Below are 27,500 nucleotides of genomic sequence, written 5' to 3' on the forward strand. Positions count from 1 at the left end.
AACACAACAACACACACACACACACACACACTGCAGATCACATTATACTACACAACACAACAACACACACACCCCCTGCAGATCACATTATACTACACAACACAACACACACACACCCCCTGCAGATCACATTATACTACACAACACAACACACACACACACACCCTGCAGATCACATTATACTACACAACACAACACAACAACACACACCTACTGCAGATCACATTATACTACACAACACAACACAACAACACAACACACACTGCAGATCACATTATACTACACAACACAAACCACACCCACAGTGTGTTTCTCCAGTGTGTGTTTCTGCAGTGTGTGTTTCTCCAGTGTGTGTTTCTGCAGTGTGTGTTTCTCCAGTGTGTGTTTCTGCAGTGTGTGTTTCTGCAGTGTGTGTTTCTGCAGTGTGTGTTTCTCCAGTGTGTGTTTCTGCAGTGTGTGTTTCTCCAGTGTGTGTTTCTGCAGTGTGTGTTTCTGCAGTGTGTGTTTCTCCAGTGTGTGTTTCTGCAGTGTGTGTTTCTGCAGTGTGTGTTTCTGCAGTGTGTGTTTCTGCAGTGTGTGTCTCCAGTGTGTGTTTCTGCAGTGTGTGTTTCTGCAGTGTGTGTGTGTCTGCAGTGTGTGTTTCTGCAGTGTGTGTTTCTCCAGTGTGTGTTTCTGCAGTGTGTGTTTCTGCAGTGTGTGTTTCTGCAGTGTGTGTTTCTGCAGTGTGTGTGTCTGCAGTGTGTGTGTCTGCAGTGTGTGTTTCTGCAGTGTGTGTTTCTGCAGTGTGTGTGTCTGCAGTGTGTGTTTCTGCAGTGTGTGTTTCTCCAGTGTGTGTTTCTGCAGTGTGTGTTTCTGCAGTGTGTGTTTCTCCAGTGTGTGTTTCTGCAGTGTGTGTTTCTGCAGTGTGTGTTTCTGCAGTGTGTGTTTCTGCAGTGTGTGTTTCTGCAGTGTGTGTTTCTGCAGTGTGTGTTTCTCCAGTGTGTGTTTCTGCAGTGTGTGTTTCTGCAGTGTGTGTTTCTCCAGTGTGTGTTTCTGCAGTGTGTGTTTCTGCAGTGTGTGTTTCTGCAGTGTGTGTTACTGCAGTGTGTGTTTCTGCAGTGTGTGTTTCTCCAGTGTGTGTTTCTGCAGTGTGTGTTTCTGCAGTGTGTGTCTGCAGTGTGTGTTTCTGCAGTGTGTGTTTCTCCAGTGTGTGTTTCTGCAGTGTGTGTCTCCAGTGTGTGTTTCTGCAGTGTGTGTTTCTGCAGTGTGTGTGTGTCTGCAGTGTGTGTTTCTGCAGTGTGTGTTTCTCCAGTGTGTGTTTCTCCAGTGTGTGTTTCTCCAGTGTGTGTTTCTGCAGTGTGTGTTTCTGCAGTGTGTGTTTCTGCAGTGTGTGTTTCTCCAGTGTGTGTTTCTCCAGTGTGTGTTTCTGCAGTGTGTGTTTCTCCAGTGTGTGTTTCTGCAGTGTGTGTTTCTGCAGTGTGTGTTTCTGCAGTGTGTGTTTCTGCAGTGTGTGTTTCTGCAGTGTGTGTGTCTGCAGTGTGTGTTTCTGCAGTGTGTGTGTCTCCAGTGTGTGTTTCTCCAGTGTGTGGTTCTGCAGTGTGTGTTTCTGCAGTGTGTGTTTCTGCAGTGTGTGTTTCTGCAGTGTGTGTGTCTCCAGTGTGTGTTTCTCCAGTGTGTGGTTCTGCAGTGTGTGTTTCTGCAGTGTGTGTTTCTGCAGTGTGTGTTTCTGCAGTGTGTGTGTCTGCAGTGTGTGTGTCTCCAGTGTGTGTTTCTCCAGTGTGTGTTTCTGCAGTGTGTGTTTCTGCAGTGTGTGTTTCTGCAGTGTGTGTTTCTGCAGTGTGTGTGTCTGCAGTGTGTGTGTCTGCAGTGTGTGTTTCTGCAGTGTGTGTTTCTGCAGTGTGTGTGTCTGCAGTGTGTGTTTCTGCAGTGTGTGTTTCTCCAGTGTGTGTTTCTGCAGTGTGTGTTTCTGCAGTGTGTGTTTCTGCAGTGTGTGTTTCTGCAGTGTGTGTTTCTCCAGTGTGTGTTTCTGCAGTGTGTGTTTCTGCAGTGTGTGTCTGCAGTGTGTGTTTCTGCAGTGTGTGTTTCTCCAGTGTGTGTTTCTGCAGTGTGTGTCTCCAGTGTGTGTTTCTGCAGTGTGTGTTTCTGCAGTGTGTGTGTGTCTGCAGTGTGTGTTTCTGCAGTGTGTGTTTCTCCAGTGTGTGTTTCTCCAGTGTGTGTTTCTGCAGTGTGTGTTTCTGCAGTGTGTGTTTCTGCAGTGTGTGTTTCTCCAGTGTGTGTTTCTCCAGTGTGTGTTTCTGCAGTGTGTGTTTCTCCAGTGTGTGTTTCTGCAGTGTGTGTTTCTGCAGTGTGTGTTTCTGCAGTGTGTGTGTCTGCAGTGTGTGTTTCTCCAGTGTGTGTTTCTGCAGTGTGTGTTTCTGCAGTGTGTGTTTCTGCAGTGTGTGTTTCTCCAGTGTGTGTTTCTCCAGTGTGTGTTTCTGCAGTGTGTGTTTCTCCAGTGTGTGTTTCTGCAGTGTGTGTTTCTGCAGTGTGTGTTTCTCCAGTGTGTGTTTCTCCAGTGTGTGTTTCTGCAGTGTGTGTGTCTGCAGTGTGTGTTTCTGCAGTGTGTGTGTCTCCAGTGTGTGTTTCTCCAGTGTGTGGTTCTGCAGTGTGTGTTTCTGCAGTGTGTGTTTCTGCAGTGTGTGTTTCTGCAGTGTGTGTGTCTGCAGTGTGTGTGTCTGCAGTGTGTGTTTCTGCAGTGTGTGTTTCTGCAGTGTGTGTTTCTGCAGTGTGTGTTTCTGCAGTGTGTGTTTCTGCAGTGTGTGTTTCTGCAGTGTGTGTTTCTGCAGTGTGTGTTAATGTGTTTCTCCATCTGCTCTCTGTGACACAGTTTCACAATCACTCGTGAACTGAGAAACACACTGCCTGAAACCATGAAACCACGCCCTGAGCCTGCCACTGAAGAAGAGGGTTTTCACACACATCTTTAACCCGTACAGACGAAACACACAGAAATAATTATACACACACACACACACACACACACACACACACACACACACACACACACACACACACAGGTCTGAAAATGCAAAGACAGATGTAGATGTGTAATGAGTGCTTAATCCGCTGTTTATGTAAACTCTGACACTTTAATGTATCGTTAATTTCCTCCAGATTATAATAACTGTTATAAGAACATTTTATTTAGCAGGTGATTAAGATTGAAGTCTTCTGTCCCTCTTTACACTGTGGTGTACATTACATGTACAGTATATGTTCAGCATTTGACTATACTATAGTGTAGATCTGCCTTCATCCGCACTGGACCGTCGTTCAGGCTGAGATGTTTTATCTGTATGACTGTAATGAATTTTTTGATTGATCATAAAGTGAGTTCATCTGGTTTGTGTTAAACCTGATAGTTTGGCTAATGCCGGCTCTCCTGCGCTCTATAATCCGCTCTCCAGCACAGCGGCGGCTCTCAGAACCCTGCAGACGACGCTTCAACAGCTCTTCACACACACTTCATAAACTCAAGATGGAGATTTACATGGCAGACCCGTGTGTGTGTGACTCCGGCTGAACACACAGATCCACTCCCGCATAATCACGGTCACCTGGTGTTATGCATATTTTGAATATATTGTGTGAAGGGGGCCGATTATGTCTGTTCATTACTGCAGTCGGTCCCCCCGCCGCTCAGCGACCCGCTCGAGTTTGTTCGTGTTTGGTCGATTAGAATAAACCCGTCTGTGTTGGACCGGCGCACAGATCTCCAGATGTGTTTCTGCTGTCTAATGAACGGCTGCTCGCTAATTGCCGATAAATTCGTCACTGTGCTTTAATTGATGGTGATTGCCTGAACTTTCCTCTGTGATGTGATTAGCCGGGCTTTATCAGAACTTGTGCTTTATATTGATCTGAATCAGTCTTATCTGCGTTTCCTCGTTCTGCAGTGAATCTGAGAGTCGCCATCTGTTTTGCTTCTGTGAAATTACAGATAAACCGGTTAGCGGACATCGGCCCATTGTCTGTTGTTTTGATAATCACGCTTAATAATGCTGGGCATCAATATGCTCTTTAAACCTGATTTGTGTGCTAAATGGAGTTAGCGGGAGCAGCGGAGCGCGTGCAGCTCCTGTAATGCGGTTAGCAGTGTTTGTGGAGCTGAACTCAATCCCACATGAGCTCAAGAGTCATTCACACTCGCAGCCACATCATGAGTCCGAGAGCGGACGAGCTGCTGACAGAAACTTTGCTCAGGGAAACACTAAATATGAATGAATCGGTACAGAACAAGCCCAACAGAGATGAAGAAGAAAACAGGGTGTGCCGGACTGTCGCCCGCTCTCTGCTGAAATGAACAGCCGCTCGGTGCTGATTAACGCTCATAGTGTGAATGGGGCACTAGAGGAGTGCGCACCGCAAGAGCAGCTGAGCATTTCAGTCAGTGTTCAGGTGTTTGGGTCAGTGTTTGGGTCGAAGTTTCGATGTTCTGGTCAGTGTTTGGATGTTTGAGTCAGTGTTCAGGTCAGTGTATGGGTCAGTGTTTAGGTGTTTGGGTCAGTGTTTGGGTGTTTGGGTCAGTATTCAGGTATTTGCCTGAGTGTTCAGGTGTTTGGCTCGGTGTTCTGGTGTTTGGGTCAGTGTTCAGGTGTTTGGCTCGTTGTTCAGGTGTTTGGGACATTGTATTGGTCACTGTTTAAGTCAGCACTTAGGTGTTTGGGTCAATGTTCAGGTGTTTGGGTCAATGTTCAGGTGTTTGGGTCAATGTTCAGGTGTTTAGGTCAATGTTCAGGTGTTTGGGTCAATGTTCAGATGTTTGGGTTGGTGTTCAGGTGTTTGGGTCAATGTTCAGGTGTTTGGGTCAATGTTCAGGTGTTTGGGTCAATGTTCAGGTGTTTGGGTCAATGTTCAGATGTTTGGGTCAATGTTCAGGTGTTTGGGTCAATGTTCAGGTGTTTAGGTCAATGTTCAGGTGTTTGGGTCAATGTTCAGATGTTTGGGTCAATGTTCAGGTGTTTAGGTCAATGTTCAGGTGTTTGGGTCAATGTTCAGATGTTTGGGTTGGTGTTCAGGTGTTTGGGTCAATGTTCAGGTGTTTGGGTCAATGTTCAGGTGTTTGGGTCAATGTTCAGGTGTTTGGGTCAATGTTCAGATGTTTGGGTCAATGTTCAGGTGTTTGGGTCAATGTTCAGATGTTTGGGTCAATGTTCAGGTGTTTGGGTCAATGTTCAGATGTTTGGGTCAATGTTCAGGTGTTTGGGTCAATGTTCAGATGTTTGGGTCAATGTTCAGGTGTTTGGGTCAATGTTCAGATGTTTGGGTTGGTGTTCATTTGTTTGGGTCAATGTTCATTTGTTTGGGTCAATGTTCAGATGTTTGGGTCAATGTTCAGTTGTTTGGGTTGGTGTTCATTTGTTTGGGTCACTGTTTGAGTCAGTGCTTAAGTGTTAGGGTGAGTGTTCAGGTGTTTGGCTGAGTGTTTGGGTCAGTGTCATTTTTATTGATCTGGGACCCTTGGGAGACAACTGGACTACTAGTAACACCAGTGGGTCAGCAGTGACAGATCAGGGCCTTTAATAACTGATATGAGCCACTAGAGAGAAGTCTTGGCTAATATATGACCATTATTAGTTACTCACAGACACTGTGTGTGTGTGTGTGTGTGTGTGTGTGTGTGTGTGTGTAGAGAGCTCTACAGTGGATGTGAGCCAGCGTCTCCATTAAACTCTTCATCCTGTTCTGCTCATCAGACATCATCATCATCAGACCTCATCAGAGGTCGGACGCAGACCCGTAACGGAGTGTAGTGTCCAGCTAGTGATAGTGCGGGAGATCAGCCATGACAGAGGATGATCCTAATCCTGCCAGCCTTTAGAAGCGACGTGTGTATTATCTGAGGATGTGTGAGTCTCATTAAACAGCCATTGTGGAGCACACAGACGAGATGAAACGACCCAACGTGACCCAGCCTCCGCTTCTGCTGTTCACCACACACACACACACACACACACACACACACACACACACACACACACACACACACACACACACACACACACACACAGTCAGCGTTCAGTTTAAACACACACAGAACACAGCAGACGCGTGGCTCCTGTAGAATGGGGAAAGTGGAACTTCAATATAGCCAATTAAGCCCCGCCCTCTTAGTGCAGGAGCCAATCAGGGATGACTATAGACTGAGGATCCTCAGAGCAGACGTGTGTTCAGGACAGTTTGTGCAGCTTGTGTTTGTGCACACTGGAGTCTCAGTACACACACACACACACACACACACACACACACACACACGATGAGTGTATCCACAGACAGCTGCAGATCTCCACTGGCAAACCACCCAGCTGCACTGAGGAGCTGAAGCTCTCCGGCCTTATGATCTGTATGACATCATCGTGATGTACAGCCCGTCCTGTCAAACACACATCACTGGCGGAAACTAGCTAAACACACACACACACACACACACACACACACACACACACACACACACACACACACACACACACACACACGTATAAACAAAGAGCCGCTGTCGTTCTGGAGGAGATCGCCATCAGGAGTAAGATGTGCATTCCTTTAGGAGAGCGGCAGATGATCAATACTGTCCTGTACATTGATCACACACACACACACACACTAACACACTCTTACATCAGTGAATAGGCAGATGCAGACTCTGTGTGGGCCGCTCATTGGTGAACACTGATGCTCAGCGTGTGTGTGTGTGTGTGTGTGTGTGTGTTCAGGTCACCGTCTCCCTGTATAAGCGTGGTCCTCAGGGGTGGCTGGGTAAACCGATCATCGCCACGGCAACCATCCCGTCCAGCACACGTGTGATCTTCCGCATGCGTGGAGACGCAACCGAATCCAGGATCCCGTGTGGAAGAATCCGCTCCATCACACTGAGCATCTGAACACACACACACACACACACACACTCTCTGACTCACACTCACTCAGACACACACTTTAATGCTGCTAATAAAGCTCAGTTACTTTCCCAATCACTGCAATAACCTGCATTAATAGATGGACTGAACTGACAGCACACACACACACACACACACACACACACTGTTTGTTGTGCTGGCTGTTGATTGTGTGTTCAGTATGTTATGATCAAGCTTCACTCTGAGCTCTACACTCTTCCTCTCTCCTCTTCATCAGCAGTGTTGAGTTGATGCTGTGTAATGATGCAGTGCAATAAAGCGCAGATTTCTGTCTGTCGTGCTGTGTGTGTGTGTGTGTCTTTGGGAACAGGAGAGAACTTGAAGTTATTCAGAGTGTGTGTGTGTGTGCACATATGCGTGTGTGTGTGTGCAGGAGCCGCAGATCTGAGCTCTCGCAGTGCCGCAGGACTCCCTCAGTCAGGTGAGTTCATGTTCTCTAACTGCTCACTCGTGTGTGTGTGTGTGTGTGACGTTAATATTAATGCATGTATGTGAAGTGAGGAACAGCAGCTGTAGATTACATCAGGCTCAGATCTGCTGAAGACTCTAGATTATAGATGTGCTGAACACTGACACCGCTTCCTCTGACAGGAGCTGTACTGCACACGGCACCGGCTCGGTCCTGCTGAAACGGGTCGGTGAAGTTCTCCACCAGACAAAAGAGAAGAGGAGACTGTAAAGAGAGCGGAGCACAGCGCTGAGACATGCCCACGAGCTGCTCACCACAGTGTGTGTGTGTGTGGATGATGACGTGATCATGTGTGTGTGTGAACTGCTCTGGGCTATACCTGTTACTCGACACACACACACTCGAGATCACACCGGATCATCCAGAACCGCTTTTGGAGGTGTGAGACAGGAGCAGACACATGCCAAACCAACATTAATGACAATAAACCACATGATCAGCACACACACACACACACACACACACTCAGCTGATCACAGTGGAGATGATCAGATATAGCGTTGATCCTGCTCCATTAGCTGTGTTCTGCTGGTGTTCTGCTGGTTTAATGGTAATATGGTGTCGTTGGCTGACTGTGCGGCTCTTCCTCAGTGAACTCCACATCAGCGAGCGGAAGAGCAGATGAGGACATTACTGCTGAACAAGCAGCTCACATCACATCAGCAAAGCCAGAGTCACCACCGCTGATCAGAGAGAGCCACACACACACACACACACACACACACACTGTTCAGCACACCAACACACACTGCAGAATAGTGCAGGAGTGATGCCTGATCCTCTCTGCAGACAGTGTGTGTGTGCTAGAGTTTGCTTGTCAATCTGTTTGTGTGTGTGTGTGTGTGTGTGTGTGTGTGTGAACAATTGTGAATGCCCTGAATGAAGCAGCTGTCATTAAGCAGATGAAATAAACACACACAGATCTGCACGTTACATGAATAAAAAAAAGATTTATTGATTTTCAGAACATAAAAACACACTGGAGAACAGAACACACACACACACACACACACACAGATATACACACACGTTAGACAGACAGGCAGGCAGAGTGGTGGAGGAGGGGTGTGTTCAGGGGTAATCACTGCAGCTCAGCCAATCACGTCGATCTGTGAACACCAGAACACACACACACACACACACACATCACATGAGTATATAAACACACACACACACACACTGCTTGTCACTGAGAGTGTGTGTCTTGTTTCTAGTCCAGATATGTAAACTCTTAAATCACGCAGCATCTTCTAGATCAGGGGTTCCCAAACTTTTCAGCTCGTGACCCCCAAAAACAACAAGGCCAGCGACTCGAGACCCCCACATTCCTCAGAGCCAATTATAAATATACAAACACTGAACACACACACACACACACTGACAGCACACACACACACACACACACACTGACAGCACACAACAGTCTAAACCCTCATCATCGCTAGATCACTGCAGTATTAATGCTAGCGTCCGCTAATGACAGCGCTGGACTCAGCACAAGACGGATGTTGCTTTAGTTTTGGAGACTCAGAGACGGTCCTCAGTGTTCATGTTTAATGTGTTTGATGGATAAAGGTGTCACGGAGTGATTTATTCGACTTTCAGAAATCACCAAGTGACCCCCCGTCATTGTCCTGCAACCCCGACTTTGGGAAGCCCTGGTCTCGACAAGCACACAACACGGTCAGATGTTCAGCGATAATGAATGAGGAGAGATTTACTGCAATAATCCAGCAGTGAGGACAGTCGATAATCTAAAGCCAAACAACAGTTCACTAACCCAAACACACACACGCGCACACACACACGCACGCACGCACGCACGCAGGAGCATCACTGAACACACACACTCAGCCTCAGCTTGTGTGTGTGTGTGTGTGTGTGTGTGTGTGTGTGTGTGTGACTCACTTGGGCTTGGTCTCTGCATCGGTGACCTGGCGGATGAACACAGCGTCAGCGGGGTGTGAGACGTCCCCCAGCTCCTGCATGTATGAGGAGGCGATGGCCAGCAGAGAGCCGTCCGTGCTGAAGGACAGAGAGGCGATGCTGCTGGGGTACCGGTGGAACTGACACAGACGCTTCTTATTGAACGGGTCCCAGATGTTGACGAAACCGTCTGAACCACCTGCACACACGCACGCATACACACACACGCATTAAAAACACACCTGTTATGCAGAAATGACTTCTATGAAGCATTTAACCCCAGCAGTGTGTGTGGTGTGTGTGTGTGTGTGTGTGTGGTGTGTGTGTGTGTGTGTGTGTGTGTGTGTCTCCAGCAGCCTCTGATGCTCAACAGTAGTGAACTGTGTTTGTTGTATCAGACTTGATGCAGAAGCACTGTGATTGGCATTCTCTCTTTGTACGTGTCATCAGAGGGGGAAAGCCCCGCCCACTAGTCTCCATCTCATTAGCATGTCCAGCAGGCCTGAGTGAGAAGCAGCCGTCTGTCCATTCGCCATTAGAGTGTTTGAGCTGCTGAAGATGATGTCAGCATAGACTAAGAGCATTATAGATGTGCATGTGTAATGGCAGGCTTTGAGTGATGAACTGCAGTGTGTGTGTGTGTGTGTGTGTGTGTGTGTGTGTGTGTGTGTTTACCGGTGGCAAAGGTGTTGTGCACGCTGTGGAAGGAGATGGCGTTGACCGGATGCACCTGCTCGATGCCGTTCTCCTTCAGTCTGTGGCACTTGAAGGCGTATTTCTTCTTCTGCACCTCCAGACTGGGGTCCAGATACTCCACAGCCACACGGCCCTCGATGGAGCTCAGCACATAGCCCTGAACACACACACACACACACACACACGCGTCATTTATAACATTATGTTGTGTTGACTCTAGGGTTGCGGTGTGAGCGGTGCGTGCGCTGAGTGTGTGTGTGTGACCTGTTTGTTGGGGAAGGCCCGTATGCAGCGCGTCTGGTACTTGAGGCTGGACTCGCGGCGCTGCTGCACGTATCCCATGTTCCTCAGATCCCACACCAGCACCCGGCGACCCGCCGTCCCCACGATCAGACGATCCCCCGCCACAGAGAGAGTGTACACCTGACGCAGAGAGAGAGAGAGAGTGTATGTGTGTGTGAGACAGTCTATATGCGTGTGTGTGTGTGTGTGCTCACCTTCTCAGGCTGTGTGAATGTGCCGGCGTTGCAGGGTGTTCGCGGGTCCCAGAGCCGCACCGACTGATCCCAGCTGCCCGTCACCAGAACATTGACCTCCGGGCAGAACTCCACACAGCGGATCGGGGCGTCGTGTGTGCCCACGATAGTGTCTACACACACACACACACACACACACACACACACACACACATCAAAGTACACTAATGAGTGCTCTAGGGTCAGAGTTAGATTAAAACTAGAAACATGGCGGACAGATGCAGTATAGGCCAGGTGATCAGTGGAGCGGCTCAGGTAAAGGTGTGTGAATGATGAATATGTGGGCTACTGCAGTATTAGAGACCCTCATGTGCTGGTGTACTGATCTGCAGCGTAACAGGAGCTGTTTACACATCCTACACAGATCAACAACACACTTCAGTCTGCAGTGTGTGTGTGTGTGTGTGTGTGTGTGTGTGTGTGAACCGGAACACAGACGCTGTTCACACTCACCCTGATCAGTGTTCAGGTCATGAGTCTTCAGCTGACTGTCCAGACCACCGCTCCACGCATGGGTTGGGTCCTGAAACACACACGCACACGCACACGCACACGCACACACACACACACACACACACACACACGCACACACGCACGCACAGTCATTGAGAGTCTCCAGTGTGTATTCTGCAGTGTGTGATTGGGTCGTGCCCTACAGAGAAAGCGCAGTCCAGCACGGGCGCCAGGTGTTGGTACTTCATCCTCATGCTGTTGGCGCTGGCGTCGTAGAGCCGCACGGAGCCGTCCCAAGAGGACACCAGCAGGAACTGAGAGGAGGACGGGCTGAACTTCACTGCCGAGACGCTGTCCTCCGGGCCCTGGGCCAGCTTAAACTCATTCGCTCCGGTCATCTGCACGCACACACACACACACACACACACACACACACACACACACACACACACACACACGCACACACACACAATCATTACTACAGACACTCAAGGGCACTCGCTGACCACTACACTACTCTCCAGACCCTCAGTAGAGCTCCATCACCATCATCATCATCATCATCACTACTGTGTATAGAGCTGCAGGGTCCTGCAATAATGTGATTCTGCCTTGTTTTCTTCTGCAGTGTGAACACAGCTGAGATACTGCGAGTCTGGCGGTGTTCTGGAGTCTTTCAGTATTAAGGCAGAGAAAAGCTTTTCTGACTTCGTTTTGTCTCGTTTCTAGTCCAAATATCAAGATGATTGTGGAGTGTTCACCGTCAGAGGAAATCAGTGAAATGAGGAGTTTGCTGCTTGTTTTAAGGAGATGATCTGTCAGCGTGAAATAATCCTGTTTTCCTAATAATCCTAAACCCTGCAGGGACACCGGACCTCCAGGACCAGGATTGGTGACCCCTGCTATAGCGGATACGCACACTGCCATATCCATGCTGAAACGATAGATTGAGCAGCCCTACTCTCAACAGACCCTCACTAGTGCACTATTCAGACCATCACTAGCGTTATTCTTGTCACAGACCCTCAGTAGTGTTCTTCTATCATAAGACAGACGCTCACTAGTCTACCAATTAAACCCTCAGTAGTGCTCTTATCATATTACAGACCCTTGCTAGAGCACTAATCAGACAATCACCAGCGCTATTTTCATCACAGACCCTTACTAGTGCTCTTATAACACAGACCCTCACTAGTGCACTATTCTTAACACAAACCCTTGCTAGAGCACTAGTCAGATTACACTAGTGCTATTCTCATTACCGACCTTCACTAGTCTACTAACAGTTAATTAGGCCCTCAGTAGAGCTCTTATCATAACAGACCCTCACTTGTGTATTACTCCAGCTAGACCATTATCCAGCTGCTCCTAGAATGAACACAGGAGAGAAGGAACCAGACACCCTCAGTTAGCATCCGCTCCCCATAACTGGACTCGCTGTAGCCCCGGGAGCTGTGGATCCTGACTCTCGCTGCTCTGATCATCTCTCCCGCGCTGCTCAGAGCTGAAGCAGGCGAGTAAACCTCTCTCAGACACTCGCGATTGGTCTAGTATTAATATTAATAACAGTATACTGATATAATGCGCGTTAGCTCTCACCGTGCCGCTGTTCTCTGCTGCTGCTCTGCCGCTCATCTGGGCTCAATTTGATTGGCTGCGTTCACAGCAGAGCTCTGCTCTCATTGGCCCGTTTCAAAACTCCGTCCAACGGTCTCTACTGCTGACTGGTTACGCGCATCAACTTCCTGGCGCGAACGAGCACACGAAACAACAAATCACCGCGAGAAGTGACGTGTTTCCGGCGGCGCATCAGCCGTTTGATCGACAGCTCAGGTATGGATTAAATCTGTTTCAGGATTAGTGAGTTTATATTTCCGTTAACCGGAGAGACCGAGTGGCGGAGAGGAGCAGCCGCGACTCCCCTCAGCTGTGGGCTTGAGTAGAGAGTCAGCGCCGCTGAGGGCTGAGGAGGACTCAGGTGTTCAGTTAGTGATCAATACTGCTCCTGCGTGCCCGCTGATCACCACACAACACTACTCTACTGTGAGAAATGACCAAATTCTGTGTTCATACATGAAGAGTTTCGCGCAGAATCATTCATATTCATCATATTTCATATAATATTTCACATAATGTCAATAATCCGCCCTCGAGTCGCATATTAAACGATATTTCTGTCACTTCCGTTTAATTCAGAAATTATCCGAATGTGTAGCTTGATCTACATATTATCTACATTTCTCTGTGTTCATTAACGTTATTAGTTTATGTCTGAATCAGATTATTATCATTATTATTTTATCAGTATTATTTTATATTTTATTATTATTATATTTTTACATAGTTTGGGTTATTTTATCGATCACTTTTACAATAAAAATGTAAACGAAATGTAAGAAATAAAGCACAGGGCTCAATAATAAGGACTGCCCTGTGGCCGGGGCCAGTGTGAGATGTCTGGGACAGTGGACAGGAGGATTATTACTGGCCGGATTGGGACAGTGCCGGCGTGTCACTGAAGTTTAATTAGCCCGCGAATATGCGTCAATAGTGTGCATTTTAAGCTTGAGCTTTTATTGTCTTAAAATGCTTCCTTCTCTGTGTTGTCGTAAACACAATATTGCTTTTTGGATCCTCTTATCTGATTTGATGTTTTGAACATGATTTTTTTTAAACCGTGATAACAGCCACAACGAAGAGACGGCCACATCAGATCATGAGGCTAAAATAAAATGTCTGTTTATAACGGCTTGGAAGCAGAGATTTACATGAGGACACAACAAAAAATTAAGCGATTTATTTATTTATTTATTTATTTGCACAATATGCCAGTTAGCCACGTTTTGTTAAATAATTTCAAACTGCATTAAAATACCTCATTTCCATTCCGCACTTTTTGTTTGCAGCACTGGTTTTTGCTCATCATACTTTTATTAACATTTTTTAAATATTGAAATTAGATTCACCGATTTATTTTTTACACATTATTTAAAATATGTAGCTAAAAATAACTACTAACTTTCCTTTTTTGTTGTTGTTGTTGTTGATGGGGCCAGTGATTTTGGCAGGGCAAGTAAAAATCTGAACCATTGGCCCGATCGAACCAGAAAAGATTCTTTAGTGTTGAACCATGAAAGCACACAATAGTCTATTCCCGCAATTTCCCGACACTCTAAAACATTTACAGGTGAAACATGCTGGCGCTTATAAACCTCTCAGGTCACTCAGATAATCCATCAGGAGACCCTGTTATCCGTGTTTGATACAGTGATTATGAGTTATGACTGCGGTATTAATCTGCTGTTTTATGAGCGCATCAGATGATGATTATTTACGCGGAATATTATATAGATTACACGATTAATTTAGGAGACACTTCTGTCTAAAGCGACTCACAAATGAGTATTAAATAAGCGTCAATTACAATTAAATGTGTGTGTGATGATCATAATTCAGTGAATTAATCAGGATAATAAAATAACGCAAATCAAAATTAATAATAATAAAGTATAAACTCAGTCCGTCTGCTCTCCAATATGCTTTAGCTGAAGAAAGAGCCGATAGATGGAGAGATTTCATCATACAGGTGGAGAATTATTCTCATGTGTCGGCTGTTATTCGGTTGATTATGTTTTAATATTTTAGCGTGTTTAGAGTGTTTAATAAACGCGTCGCGATGCCGTGAACTGCGGGATTAATCGGGCAACGCGAGCGCGCAGCTAAACATTACATTAAAGATAATTATAGAAATATCAGTAATAACCGGCAGATTTTATAAGACTCAAACCCGCACTGACAGATCCTCTCCTGATCAACACATGATGATATGTTAAACAGTCTTATATGACGCAGAACACCTCAGTGATTATAATGAGGAGATTGAACAAGTTCAACATTTATAACTCAGTCTGAGTGATCTTCCTCCGACAATAATATTATAAATACAATAAATAACCCCGCGCCGTGACCATTTCACCCGGTACAGGAGAATACACAGAGAGACGACACTGCTGAACACACGCGCTTTATTACAGCACACACACACACACACACACACACACACACACACACACACACACACACACACACACACACGCCAGCTGCAAAACAATTCAGTATTTACAGAAGACAGTCACGGTACATCTGCTGGGTTATTTTAACTTCTAATGGGTCAAACATGAACACAATAGTAAATAATCGCAGTAGTTGGGCTTAAAATATCATTCAATTTCATAATAAAATAATGCAGCCTTGTCCATAATAATCCAGCATTTGTCTACGTTTGACTCAGCGGTGGGTTAAAACAGCCCAGCATGTTTAAGCGGAGAGAGCAGGTCTGAGAGCGGGAGTCCTGACAGGTGAGCGCGGGACGGGTCCACTGATGGGTTTACTGAACGACACACAGCAGAGCTCCAGCGGACACTGAACACACACATGTACACCTCCATCTCTGACAATCACAACACAAACATCTGGAGATCCGGTTAACATTGCAGAGCCGATACTGATGATGATGAAGATGATGAAGATGCGCAACTCCAGAAATGAAAGACCGCACTGAAGCCGTGTGTCCAGCTCAGGTGTGCTCCTCCGACAGGTGCCCGAGTTCTACAGCGGGTCTGTCGGTCCTCACACGGGTCTGATGAGCGGGTGCGGGTAGTAGAGCGCGTGCTCGTGGTAGATGACGGGCACACGCACCACCCTGTGCGCATGGCTGAGGCTGGCGGACTCGAGCTCGGCTGCGATCTGCCGTTTCCACTTGTTCCTGCGGTTCTGGAACCAGATCTTGACCTGCGTCTCGGTGAGGTGCAGTGATGCGGCGAGGCCGGCGCGCTCCGAGCTGCTCAGGTACCGCTTCAGGTCGAAGGTGGACTCCAGCTGGAACACCTGCGCGCGCGAGAACACGGTGCGAGTCTTCTTCTTCCGGCAGAGCTTCTTCACCTGCGCTCGAGCCTCCTCACAGTCACTGTCCTCCAGCGGAGCTTCTTCATCATCATCATCATCCTCAGCGCTGGGCCCCGGGGCCGCACAGTCCGGCTGCAGTGTGTCTGCGGGGGCCCTGCGCATGCCTGACACACACACACACACACACACATACACACACACACACACACACACACACACAGAGAGAGACACATACTCAGAGTTAAACTTACTCATCATGACTGTAATCTGACACATCTAAAGTCAGCTCAGACTGTCCAGTGTGTGTGTGCGTGTGCGTGTGTGTGTGTGTGTGTGCGTGCGTGCGTGTGTGTGTGAGTGTTTGTGTACTCACCGGCGGGCGTCTCCGGGGCTCCAGCGCAGCACCAGGGCCCCAGCCGCAGGAAGCCCAGCTCCGGCACTCTGCAGACGGGCATCGGCGGGCGCTCCGGCCTGCTCAGCAGGTTCTGGATGGAGAACGGAGAGTCTTTCAGTTTCTCCTCCATCAGGAGAGAAGTGGAGGAGGAGGAGGAAGAGTCACACACACCCCTCAGAGGACCAGCAGCAGAATGAGGAGACACACACTGCTGGACGGACAAGAGGAACAACACCACCACCAGCAGAAGGAGGAGGAGGAGGAGGAGGAGGAGTGTAGAGAGAGAGAGAGAGAGAGAGAGAGAGAGAACACCCGGAGGAGGGAGAGAGGTGTGTGTGTGTGTGTGAGAGAGAGAGAGAGATAGAGTCTGTCTGTGTGTGTGTGTGTGTGTGTGTTTGTGGGTGATTTGGTTTCTGCCAGACTTTGTCGTTGAATCTCATCGGATCATTTGTAGATCTGTCTTTATTGCCTAAACTAAACTCTGGGCTGGGCTGGGCTGGGCTGGGCTGGGCTGGGCTGGGCTGTTGTAAAGTAACTGGGTTAACGTGATCTTCAGTGTTGGGCTCCAGCAGTTCAGTGTTTGGCAGTAAGTGTGACGGGTGTGTTGGAGTGTTCTGCAGTGGGGTATTGCCTGCTGCCTCTACACTCGGCACACTGATACTGGCTTACTGGGTCAAATACTGGAAAAGCAGCCACTGGGTTAAAAGTGTGATTTAATTTAGGTGAAAAATGAGCCCAATATTGAGTTTGGCCCAGTGCTGGACTGCAGAGTAAGCTGTAGTGAAGTGTGCTGTGTCATGGGGAAGTCCAGCTGCTCCTCACTGCTGTCACTGTACTCGAGGCGTGATGGGACAGTTTTCAAGGTATACCGCGGTTTGGACAAATCAAGGTTTAAATACCGTCTAAGCAGGGCCGGCCCAAGCCTTTAGGGGGCCCTAAGCAGAATTTTATTTGGGGCCCCCTTGGTGCAGACAATATGATAAATTATCATAAATCCTTGATTATTTGCACACTTTAAATTTAAAACACGCATTATCAATTTTATTTGCTGTAGCTGTGTTGCTTACATTATAAAATATGCTCTTTTTCTCACATATACTTTTTGTATTTTCTAGTTCAAATATCTAAAAAAATCACTTTAAATCAAAATCAAATTAAATCAAGAAGCATTTTCCACAGAAAATCTGTCTAGAAAATGTTTATTCTTTAAGATTTTCTACATATTTGGACTAGAAACAAGACAAAAACAATAAAAAGGAAAGAATTTTTGCAGTATTTACCAACTGTCAATGATTCATAGTACATGGCTGTGAAATTTGATCACAAGAAAACCAACCATGATATATTAAAATTTTTGCAAATGAAGAGTAAAAAATGCATCAAAAAGTTATAAGATGCATTTCTTTCATTAAAAGCATGTTTATAGTATTGCAGCTGTGTAAAAAAGCACACAACTGTTCAACAAGCTGAAAAATGCAGATAGAGGACTCATCTCTAAATTAATCAGAGCAGCAGCATCACAATTACCCCAGTGAAGCCTTTTAATGACACTGTAAGCTGTATAGAAGTGTCTTGATGAATATCTAGTCTAATATTATTTACTGTCATCATGACAAAGAGGAAATAAATCAGTTATTAGAGATGAGTTATCAAAACGATTATGTTTAGAAATGTGTTAAAAAAGCTTCTCACCGTTAAACAGAAGTTAGGGAAAAAATAAACGGCGCTAATAATTCAGGAGGGCAAACAATTCTGACTTCAACTGTGCATGTTAGAAAACAGTTAAAATAGCAATGTATTGCTTTCTAGTTTTCTGTAAACTAAAGACATTTATTACAACTTGGCCCACCTATTTGATGTATTTTATGCATAGCGCTGGTTTATTTTTAATCATGCTAAATGTTGCATTGCCACTAGATTAATATATTTTCTTCAAGAACAGTAACTGATTGTAATACTCAGAAAGGTGAGCACAGACTCCTCTGAGCACTTATAATGCCTCCAGCAGTGGAGAACATTAGTTAATTACTCATCCATTTAAAAAGAGCATCATTTTTAAGTTTTTCTTTTTAATTTCTCTAATATTTTCAGCAAAAATATCATCTACAAGACTTTGCAAAGGTCTGCAAGGGGTAAATAAATGAAAAACCCTTCAAATTATGTGTTCTTGTCCTATTGATATCTTTATATATTCTGGCGGAAATAAATAGTGTGAGCCCATATTCCTGTATGAAGTTTCACAATTGTAATGGCTCATCTGTCAGTGGTTATAAAGGCTGCTGCGTCCCTGATGTATTGTTGATCCACCATAACGGGAAGAGCCACCTGGTGGCAGCTGGGTGTACTGCAGCCACAGCGGTAAATAGCTGCAGTCAGAGTAGATTAATTAATTCAGATCTTTTGTACATTTAGATAAATATCGATTCTTGGCGCCAGAGCATATTGATATAGTTGCCCCACCCATAACATATAACCAAACTCTCCAACAAACTAAATCAAAAGTTAGTAATTTCATGCTCTCTTGGGGGCCCCCTGGTGGCCATGGGCCGGCTCTGCGTCTAAGTTTTCTGTAACACTCTTCTTTAGTCAGGTGTGTGAGATTGTTTCATTTACGTTTATTAGTTAAATATTAAATAGATAAAATATCCAAACATGCAGTTTTAAATTGTGCAGAAATCAGTGAAACTAATGAAGACAGCAGAAGACATCCTTCACTTTCATTATTCAGCCTGACATGTGCTCTGCTCCACAACATCATGACTCTTTCAGGAAACAGAGGGAAAGCATTAGTATTTTACCCATACATTTAAACAGAAGATATTCAGAGCAGTGAGCGCGGTACCGTGAAGCCCTGATATTATTACCCAAGGTTATCACACCGTCTTATACCGGCCCGTGCCTGCTGGAGACTTCTTACCCCTGAACAGACACGGCCACTGCGCACGGCGGAGCAGTCTAGAGGAGTCACTCTACAGGCCTGAGTACAGCTCACACACAACAGCCCAGCAGCAGCGGCGGGCTCAGGCTGTACCCAGTGTGTGTGTGTGTGTGTGTGTGTGTAAAGCAGAAATACTGCAAATGAACCTCCTCAATAATGAAATGACACTTTCCTGCCGTTACATTATATTTATTTCAGGACAGAAGTCTACAGTGTAATAGAGACATTGATGATAACACAGCGCTCTCACACATGTCCTGAGCTCTGCTGTGATGTGAGCGTCACTCGCTGCTCATCTGTGTTTATTTGCAAACACTGCAAGAGTAGCTCATCCGCGCAGACTCCACACTGATATCAGTAAGAACTTTATTAAACATGAATCAAACGCAGACGCTGAGCAGAACAACAGAAGGAGGAGAGATACAGGAGCACAGGTGTCACACTCAGCTCCTGGAGGACCGCAGCTCTGCACAGTTCAGCTTTAACCCTGATTAAACACTCCTGATCAGACTAATGGAGTCCTCCAGGCTTGTTGGAGACCTGCAGGTGAGTGTGCTGAAGCAGGACAGGGCTGCGACCCTCCGGGAACAGAGTGACTCCTGCAGTAGGAGAACAAGAACTCTCATGATCCTCTGCTGCCCCCTGCTGTTAACAGCGCACACACACACACACACACACACACACACACACACGTCATCTGTAAGGCACAGGCTCCATCAGGAACTAATTTAAACCCACATCTAGTGTTAACATGATTCAGAGACCTGCTGTGACACTATACACACACACACACACACACACACACACACAGAGAGAGAGCAGCGTAATGAACGCCAGGAGGAACATGGTAAAGTGCATAAATACAGAAGTACACTGATGAGTGTGTTGACACTGTGATCATGAGTGTGTGTGTGTGAAGTAAACAGCAGATCTGGGTTATCCGCCGTACTCCTGGTCGATCATCTTGGCCATGGTGCTCAGCTGGATGTTGGTGGTTCCCTCATAGATGGTTCCTGCGGGACCAGAACACAACCAGTCAGATAACAGGATGATCAGGTCACGTCCCGCCCTCTGCACAGCACAACTGATCTTCATCATCATCATCGTCACTCACCGATCTTACAGTCTCTGTAGTATTTCTCAATGGGGTAGTCTTTAGTGAAGCCCACACCGCCCATCCACTCCAGACACTTAGAGGTGGTGAGAGAGGCCACCTGCACACACACACACACACACACACGTGAGCACAGCAGCTACAGCAGTGACCGCTCACTCACACACACTCACACATGTAAGCACAGCAGTGACCGCGCTCTCTCTCTCTCTCACACACACACACACACACCTCAGCGCTGTAGTATTTGGCCATGCAGGCCTCTTTAATGTAGGGTCGTCCCGCCTCCTTCAGCCGCGCTGCGTTATACGTCAGCAGCCGTGCCGCCTCCAGCTGCGTCGCCACATGAGCGATCTGATGCTGCATGCCCTGCGCACACACACACACACGTGAACCAGCATGATCATGTGACGCACAAACACAGCACACACACACACACAGCAGAAACACTACCTGGAAGTCAAAGATGCGTTTGCCGAACTGAACCCTCTGCCTGGTGTACGGGACGGTCTGATCGAAACAACCCTGAGCCAGACCCAGCATCTGCACACACACACACACACACACACACACACACACACACACACACACCTGTCTTCAGGTGAAAGACTAATGATATTACTGCTGTGATGAGGCTGTTTACTGTGTGTGTGTGTGTGTGTGTGTGTATCAGACCTGCGCTGCGATCCCGATCCGGCCTCCGTTCAGCATCCCGATGGCGTATTTGTAGCCCTGGCCCACCTTCCCCAGCACACACTCCTCAGGAACCTGCAGAACAACACACTCATCTGGCCACTGTGTGTGTGTGTGTGTGTCACCTTCATGTTGTTGAAGGTCAGGGATAGGTGTAGATGTAGGTGTGTGTGTGTGTGTGTGTGTGTGTGCGTCACCTTCATGTTGTTGAAGGTCAGGGATAGGTGTAGGTGTGTGTGTGTGTGTGTGTGCATCACCTTCATGTTGTCGAAGGTCAGAGGGCAGGTGGACGAGGCTCTGAGCCCCAGTTTGTTCTCCTTGCGGCCGATATGGAGACCCTCAGTGTCCCGGTCCACAATGAAGCAGGTGATGCCCCTGTAGCCCTACACACACACATATACACACACACACACACACACATTAATAACACAGTGTTGTAGAGTGTGTATATCACAGTCCAGCTGTGTGTGTCTGTTTATGTATGAGAGTGTGTGTGCGTGTGTGTGTGTGTGCGCTCACCGCCGCCGGCTCCGCGTTGGCCATCACCAGGAACACTCCTGCATGCTCTGCGTTGCTGATCCACATCTTGGAGCCGTTGATGATGAAGTAGTCCTTGTGTTTCTGCGCTTGAGTCCTGAGAGAGAACGCATCGCTGCCCGCCTCGGCCTCCGACAGGCAGAAACTGCCCACCTGCACACACACACACACACACACAGAGAGAGAGAGAGAGTGTGTGTGTGTGTGTGTTCTCACTATGTCGCTGGCCAGTCGGGGCAGGTATTTCTCCTGTGTGTGTGTGTGTGTGTGTGTGTGTGTGTGTTCTCACTATGTCGCTGGCCAGTCGGGGCAGGTATTTCTCCTCTGTGTGTGTGTGTGTGTGTGTGCTCACCATGTCGCTGGCCAGTCGGGGCAGGTATTTCTCCTTCTGTGTGTGTGTGCCCAGCTGCATCATTAGCGTGTTGATTAGCGTGTTCTGGATGTCGCACAGCACCGCCACCGACGCGTCCACCTTCGCCAGCTCCTCGATCACCAGCACTGAGGAGAAGAAGCTGCAGCCTGATCCACCGTACTCACTGCCGATCTCCATACCCATCAGCTGCACACACACACACACACATATGCATAAAACAAACATACACACATATATACAAACACACACGCTCACAAACAGGGCTCGGACCCTGGAACTAAAGGTTGAACCCCAAAGTGCTCAATAATGTTTAGCTCAGGGTACTGTGCAGGCCATGTTCATCTTCACTGTCATGTGCATCAGACCGCTCTGTCTCCAGTCCTGCTGTGTGTGTCGCTGCATCATCATCCTGACACACACCACCGCCTTCAGGACACAGTGACTGACCCACTGGGTCACATGCTCCTCCAGAATGGTTGGGTAGTCCTTGGCAGTGACCCAGCGCCCATCCAGCAGCAGTATTGCCCTCGGGAACACCATGATGTTGAGCCCAGACCCTCCCTGACCCTCCATGCTGGACTCTGGGCATCAGCGGTCTGGGTGGGCCGCTCCTGTGGGGCTTCTCCACACCGTAACTCTCCCGCATGTGGGAAACACAGTGAAGCTGGATCATCAGAGATCAGCACACGCTCCACACCGTCCACAGCTCCAGATCTCCACCGCTGCTCCACTGAAGCCGGCGTTCGGCGTGGGCAGGAGTGAGCGGAGGTTTGGCTCATGTATACTGACCCGGTGGAGCTCCAGAGCAGCAGTTCTGCTGGACACAGGAGAGTGGAGCTGCACATGTCATTCTGCAGTGAGTCGGGCCGCTGTGCTCTCATGTGTTCTGGCTGAATCAGGGTCAGCAGCTCTTTCAGCTTCCTCCGGCCTCCACAGCTCCTCCTGCTGGATCTGCTGCTTCTTCTTCTTGGTGGTCTGCTGACGTTACTCTGGACACCGCGGCTCTCGATCATCACACACACCTGCTGTCTCGCTCACAGACACACACCAACACCCTGACCTCCTCTGAGCTCTGCTGTGTCCCCATAATGCAGTGGCCAGAGCTTCAGTTTCAGTGTCCAACCCTAGATAGACAACTAACTCTAATGAACACTTGTTTTACACAAGAGTGTGTGTGTGTGTGTGCGTGTGTGTGTGTGTTATGGACTCACTCCTTGCTCAAACAGAGCTCTGATCACTCCAGCGTCCATCACAGACTCCTCATCCATCTTGGACACCAGCGGCGACACACACTCCTGCGCGAACCTCCTGACTGAGCAGAGCGGAGCATTAGAGTGTGTGTGTGTCTTTAAGTAAGTGTGTGTGTGTGTGTGTGAGAGAGATAGAGAGTCTCACCCGTCTCCCTCATCATGCTCTCCTCCTCTGAGAAACTCTGCAGGGGCTGAAAAGAGTTTCTGTTTCCATCCTGAAGAGTTTCTGTAGCCGCTGCGCGCGAACACAGCAGTCTGACAGCGGCGCGCGCACGAGAAACCTACACACACACACACACACACAGTTTACTGCATCAACATGATCATGTATGATTGAGCTTTGGTGTATAGTCGTGTGCAGTGGTGGAGAGAGCAGTGATCAGTCAGACTCCAGTAGAGCAGCATGACTCTCCTACAGATGCAGAGTAACAGTGTCTGCTGTAAACATCACTCAGAGTATGAGTGAACAGTCCAGCTTTCAAGAGGAGAGTATTGCGCTGTGTTAAGCGCGTGTGTGTGTGTGTGTGTGTAAACCAAACATTCTGTAGTGCATTTAGTGATTGTCCAGCACACACACAACATCATCACATGTTCATATCAGGTCAGATTTAGGTCGTGATGTCAGGTGACCGATATTCAAGGTCTGGCCAGCGTCTAAGAACAGCGTTATTCTGATGTCCAATGATGAGGTCAAGTGATGTTGATGTTTGGTTGATTTTAGGTTGTCAGCAAGTGACCGGAATCCTACATCGAGTCCACATCTTAACCCAGCGTCATACTGAGTCAAACACTGACATTTATTCATCAGGTCTGGCGACCGACATCCAGCATCTGATAGACGTCATAGCGGTAACCTCCACACAACGCCAAGCTGTAGCACCATTAGACGTTGATATCTGCTTGGTTTTGGGTTGGATGTTGACATTGGCCTGCTGTTGTGTTCTGATGTCAACCCTCCAAACTAAACGCAGCATCCTCATGACGTCAGGGTACAGCGTCAATCTGACATCATGTTGTCATCCTGTGCTGCTGTGCGTTTCAGTCATCATGACCATATTTTTCGGAGTTGCCCTCATACACAATGCTTTTGGATTGAACTTTCTTTAGATATTTATCGTAAAATACTACCAGGATTCTTGTTATCTTTTAAGGATATCCTGCTGGTTTTTTTAATGCTCCTGATGATAAAAGTAAGGAATATTTCATTATTAATCTCATTTTAATCCTTGCTAAATTCCATATACACCGCTGTAAATTCTCTCAGCATATACCTTGTTTTATTGTTTTTGAAAAGGAAATTCAACAGTACATTTGAACTATTGCTTCCTCTAAAATCTTAAAGCCATTAGAACGGTTAACTTATTTTCCTTTTTTAATTTTCTTAACACATAAGGTAATATTATTTGTTTTTCTTTTCATTGTTGTTTTCTTTTCTCTTTTATGTGCTTACTTGAGTCTTTGCTCCTCTGTAAAACTCATGTACACTCTTGCATTTCTATGATGTTATTGTTACCCTGACATTAAAATAAAATAAAAAAAGTGTTTCAGTCCTCATACAGTAAACATCCGCCATCTCCTCATCAGTGACCTGATCTAACAGTCTCTGGGTCAGTGTGTGGAGATTTTGGATCTTCTTGAACACATTTAACGCTTCCACACAGTTAACTGTAATTATAAACCGCCCGTCCAGACACTGAGGTGTTCATTAGGATGAGTGATCTGATTGGTCAGGAGTGATCTGATTGGTCAGGACTGATTTCTGTAATCAGACAGGAAATAATCCAGTAGTGATGCAGACTGGAGGACAGTAGAGGAGGAACAGAACCGATACTGCAGTAAACAAGAACTCAAGACAGAGTAAAAGCACACATTTATAACACTACACAGAGAATTACGATTCCTGAGAAACACTCCTCCATTACTGTAATCTGAGTATTTACAATGAGTTCCTTCACACCAGTGCTCGTGTGTTCAGGGGACCGGACTGTGTGTCCAGGTGAATAGCCGCGTTTCCACTATCGCGCCTAAAGCGAGCGAGCCAGGGCGAGCCAAGGCCAGTGGGGTTTCCACTGTCACTTCCGGGGCCTAATCGGGCCAAAGCGGGGCTTTCTTGGGGCCAGCGGCCGGCCTTTTTCGGCCCGCCGAATACCTTGGGCCAAGGAGGGCCAGCTGGGGCTTCGGGGCGGAGATAAAGGAGAGGCGGGCAGTTTTCTGATCGCACATGAGTACATGCGCCAAACAAATAAAGAAATAAGGGAAAGAAAACATCTAGCCTTATAGTCTGGGATCTTTTTGCGTATAATAAAGTAGTTTTAATTTATAGTGACGTTCTTTGCTGCGTCCTCCTTTATGTTTAAATAACGCATAATAATCTTTACACCATATTAAAAACACATCAGACAGTAAAGGTTTTCGAGAGTTTTTGTCAAGTTTAAAATGTTTGATTGTTTGTGCACGTTTAGATGCCAGTATGTGTGTGAGACCGGGCAAAAGCGCTCCTTCACAGCTCTAGCCGCGAGCGGCTTTTTTCTTTATTTATTTTGGAGATAATACACATATAAATACAACAGAAAGACATAAACTTAACAAAATACGTGCCCACTTTCGTAGACTTTAAACAATATATTGTCATATCTTGATAAAATAGCCTAAGGTATATTGAAATATAATTTAAAGAATTACAAATACCGGATATGTATAAAATCACATTAAATAAATTAACCAATATAAAATAAACAAAAGCTAACTATAACAATGTAGGTAGCCTATATACAATACATAAATCAAACCGTTTTAAAGCCACATATAGCCTAACTTTCATTTTGCAAAGACCTGTCTGAAAAAAAAAAAAGATTTTCGATATTTTTTAAAAACAATAAACACCGGAGAAGGTTTGAAATATTTATATAAAGTAAATATTTATATAAGTAAATATTTATAAAGTATTTGGATACGATGATATTAATCAAATCGCGCAAACAGAGCATAATTTGGGTGAGTGAAAGCAGAATCTCCTATACCTTTTTTCCTGTCACTCAGTCCTGCGCAGCGCTCGCTGCTTTAAACGCATATGGGGGAAAGTCCAAACACAAAACGTGTTCTATATCCTCAAACAACTGTTTATGTTTTTATATGACGTGGTTAAATTTATAAATGAAACTTTAAATGAAGAGTTTTAGTGAATAGCTGCCGAGCGCAACAAATATGTCTATATTTTATTAGGCTTCTCGCTCTTGTGCTGAAAACTTAACACGACTTCTATCAACACGAGGATGTTAAAATATACATGCCATATCGAGTTATAAAGGAGAATTTCTGTGGCTTTATATTTTGGATGTGTGCGCTCTCTGTGTTGGGTCCCTGCGTTAGTGGCGAGAGCACTCCATGCACAATGCAGTCGGTCGGCGAGTAAACAAATGTAATGAATGGAAATACACAGGTCTGTGCGTACAGACATATAATGTACTGCTGTACAGTTACGTGTCGTTTGTTTGTTTCGGTTGTCTTCATTTTAATGGTTTCGTTTCGTGATGATTCTATGGTCTGCTTTATCTGCCTCATTCCCGCTGAAGTGGGCGGGTTGTGTGACGTTTGATTCGGGGACGTTCTGTGGGCGGTGTTTGCGTGACGCGCTGTGAGCTTTAGCCCGACAGTGGAAACGCGACATGATTTCAGCCTCATTTCTCAACCTCCCGGGCTATTGGCCCGCCCCGGCCCGATTAAAGCCCTGGCTCGCACTGGCCCGATAGTGGAAATGCGGCTAATGTGTAAACAGAGTAACGGGTCACCGGCGGAGCACACACACAAGGTCATCCCGGGATCAGTTCCGGGACAGCATCAACTCAATATCAATATTAATGTACATCTCTGATGACTGCAGCGCGTGCTCGTGTGAAAGTTCCCGCTAAAAACACAAATAAATGAGAAGCGCCAGAACTGCAGACAGCGGCGCGCGCGCGTGCGTGTGTCCTGTAGTCCAGCAAACACCGTCCGATCGCAGCTCAGCTCTGTGCTCTCATCTAAATATTGAGTTTCTGGTCTGGTGTTCACTAGTGTGCACTACTGAGCGTTATTAATGATACGCGGCCCGTTTAGTGCGCACTTACCTGTCGCAGCATTCTGCACACGGCCGCCATTACGGCTCTGCGTCACCGCGAAATGAGTCCGGCGGAAACAAACACCAGCAGGAAACACTGAGATGATGATGACGATGATGGAGACGACGCTGGGTTATTTCAGTACTCAGAGACTGATCAGACTTCATAACTCAACACTCTTTATTGT

The 27,500-nt window shown here is 46.7% G+C and overlaps 5 protein-coding genes and 1 long non-coding RNA gene across 9 annotated transcripts in view; 2 read left to right on the plus strand and 4 right to left on the minus strand.

Moving 5' to 3' along the window:
* cpxm2 (carboxypeptidase X (M14 family), member 2) overlaps positions 1 to 7,209 on the plus strand; it is a 30,201-nt gene extending 22,992 nt beyond the window's left edge. The window contains exon 20 of the mRNA XM_073919059.1: positions 6,729 to 7,209. Within this exon, the coding sequence (XP_073775160.1) occupies positions 6,729 to 6,896 (168 nt within the window). The 3' untranslated portion in view covers positions 6,897 to 7,209. The remainder of the gene's footprint in view (positions 1 to 6,728) is intronic.
* An 83-nt stretch (positions 7,210 to 7,292) lies between these two features.
* Positions 7,293 to 8,397, plus strand: LOC141376904 (uncharacterized). The gene is made up of 2 exons (XR_012388301.1): positions 7,293 to 7,353; positions 7,524 to 8,397. It is a non-coding gene; the product is annotated as an uncharacterized lncRNA (long non-coding RNA).
* Positions 8,326 to 12,660, minus strand: bub3 (BUB3 mitotic checkpoint protein). Of its 3 annotated transcripts, none has more exons than XM_005169505.6 (8): positions 12,612 to 12,660; positions 11,216 to 11,410; positions 11,013 to 11,082; positions 10,521 to 10,672; positions 10,288 to 10,446; positions 10,003 to 10,180; positions 9,310 to 9,526; positions 8,332 to 8,510 (listed from the first exon to the last, which is right to left on the minus strand). In XM_005169505.6, exons 1-8 carry the CDS (start codon positions 12,645 to 12,647, stop codon positions 8,501 to 8,503), a joined length of 1,017 nt encoding a protein of 338 aa, XP_005169562.2. In that variant the 5' UTR covers positions 12,648 to 12,660; the 3' UTR covers positions 8,332 to 8,500.
* A 1,135-nt stretch (positions 12,661 to 13,795) lies between these two features.
* hmx3b (H6 family homeobox 3b) lies at positions 13,796 to 16,725 on the minus strand. Its single transcript, XM_017358610.4, has 2 exons — positions 16,291 to 16,725; positions 13,796 to 16,081 (listed from the first exon to the last, which is right to left on the minus strand). The coding sequence occupies exons 1-2, from the start codon at positions 16,439 to 16,441 to the stop codon at positions 15,642 to 15,644; spliced, it is 591 nt and encodes a 196-aa protein (XP_017214099.1). The 5' UTR covers positions 16,442 to 16,725; the 3' UTR covers positions 13,796 to 15,641.
* Positions 16,726 to 19,417: 2,692 nt separating this feature from the next.
* On the minus strand, positions 19,418 to 27,377 carry acadsb (acyl-CoA dehydrogenase short/branched chain). Of its 2 annotated transcripts, NM_001351649.2 has the most exons (11): positions 27,323 to 27,377; positions 23,362 to 23,497; positions 23,178 to 23,278; positions 21,946 to 22,152; positions 21,576 to 21,746; positions 21,314 to 21,439; positions 21,039 to 21,131; positions 20,817 to 20,906; positions 20,595 to 20,732; positions 20,364 to 20,463; positions 19,418 to 20,262 (listed from the first exon to the last, which is right to left on the minus strand). In NM_001351649.2, exons 1-11 carry the CDS (start codon positions 27,350 to 27,352, stop codon positions 20,186 to 20,188), a joined length of 1,269 nt encoding a protein of 422 aa, NP_001338578.1. In that variant the 5' UTR covers positions 27,353 to 27,377; the 3' UTR covers positions 19,418 to 20,185. The 2 variants fall into 2 exon arrangements, with proteins under 2 accessions (NP_001338578.1, XP_021336130.1); XM_021480455.2 differs by lacking the exon at positions 20,817 to 20,906 and having other exon boundaries at positions 19,423 to 20,262; positions 27,323 to 27,376.
* A 94-nt stretch (positions 27,378 to 27,471) lies between these two features.
* Positions 27,472 to 27,500, minus strand: part of pstk (phosphoseryl-tRNA kinase) — a 2,567-nt gene continuing 2,538 nt past the window's right edge. The window contains exon 6 of the mRNA XM_009307009.4: positions 27,472 to 27,500. This exon is cut by the window's right edge and continues 465 nt beyond it. The gene's annotated coding sequence lies outside the window, so the exon portion shown is untranslated.

Source organism: Danio rerio, chromosome 12, assembly GCF_049306965.1.
Source record: "Danio rerio strain Tuebingen ecotype United States chromosome 12, GRCz12tu, whole genome shotgun sequence".
Taxonomy (NCBI): Eukaryota; Metazoa; Chordata; class Actinopteri; order Cypriniformes; family Danionidae; genus Danio; species Danio rerio.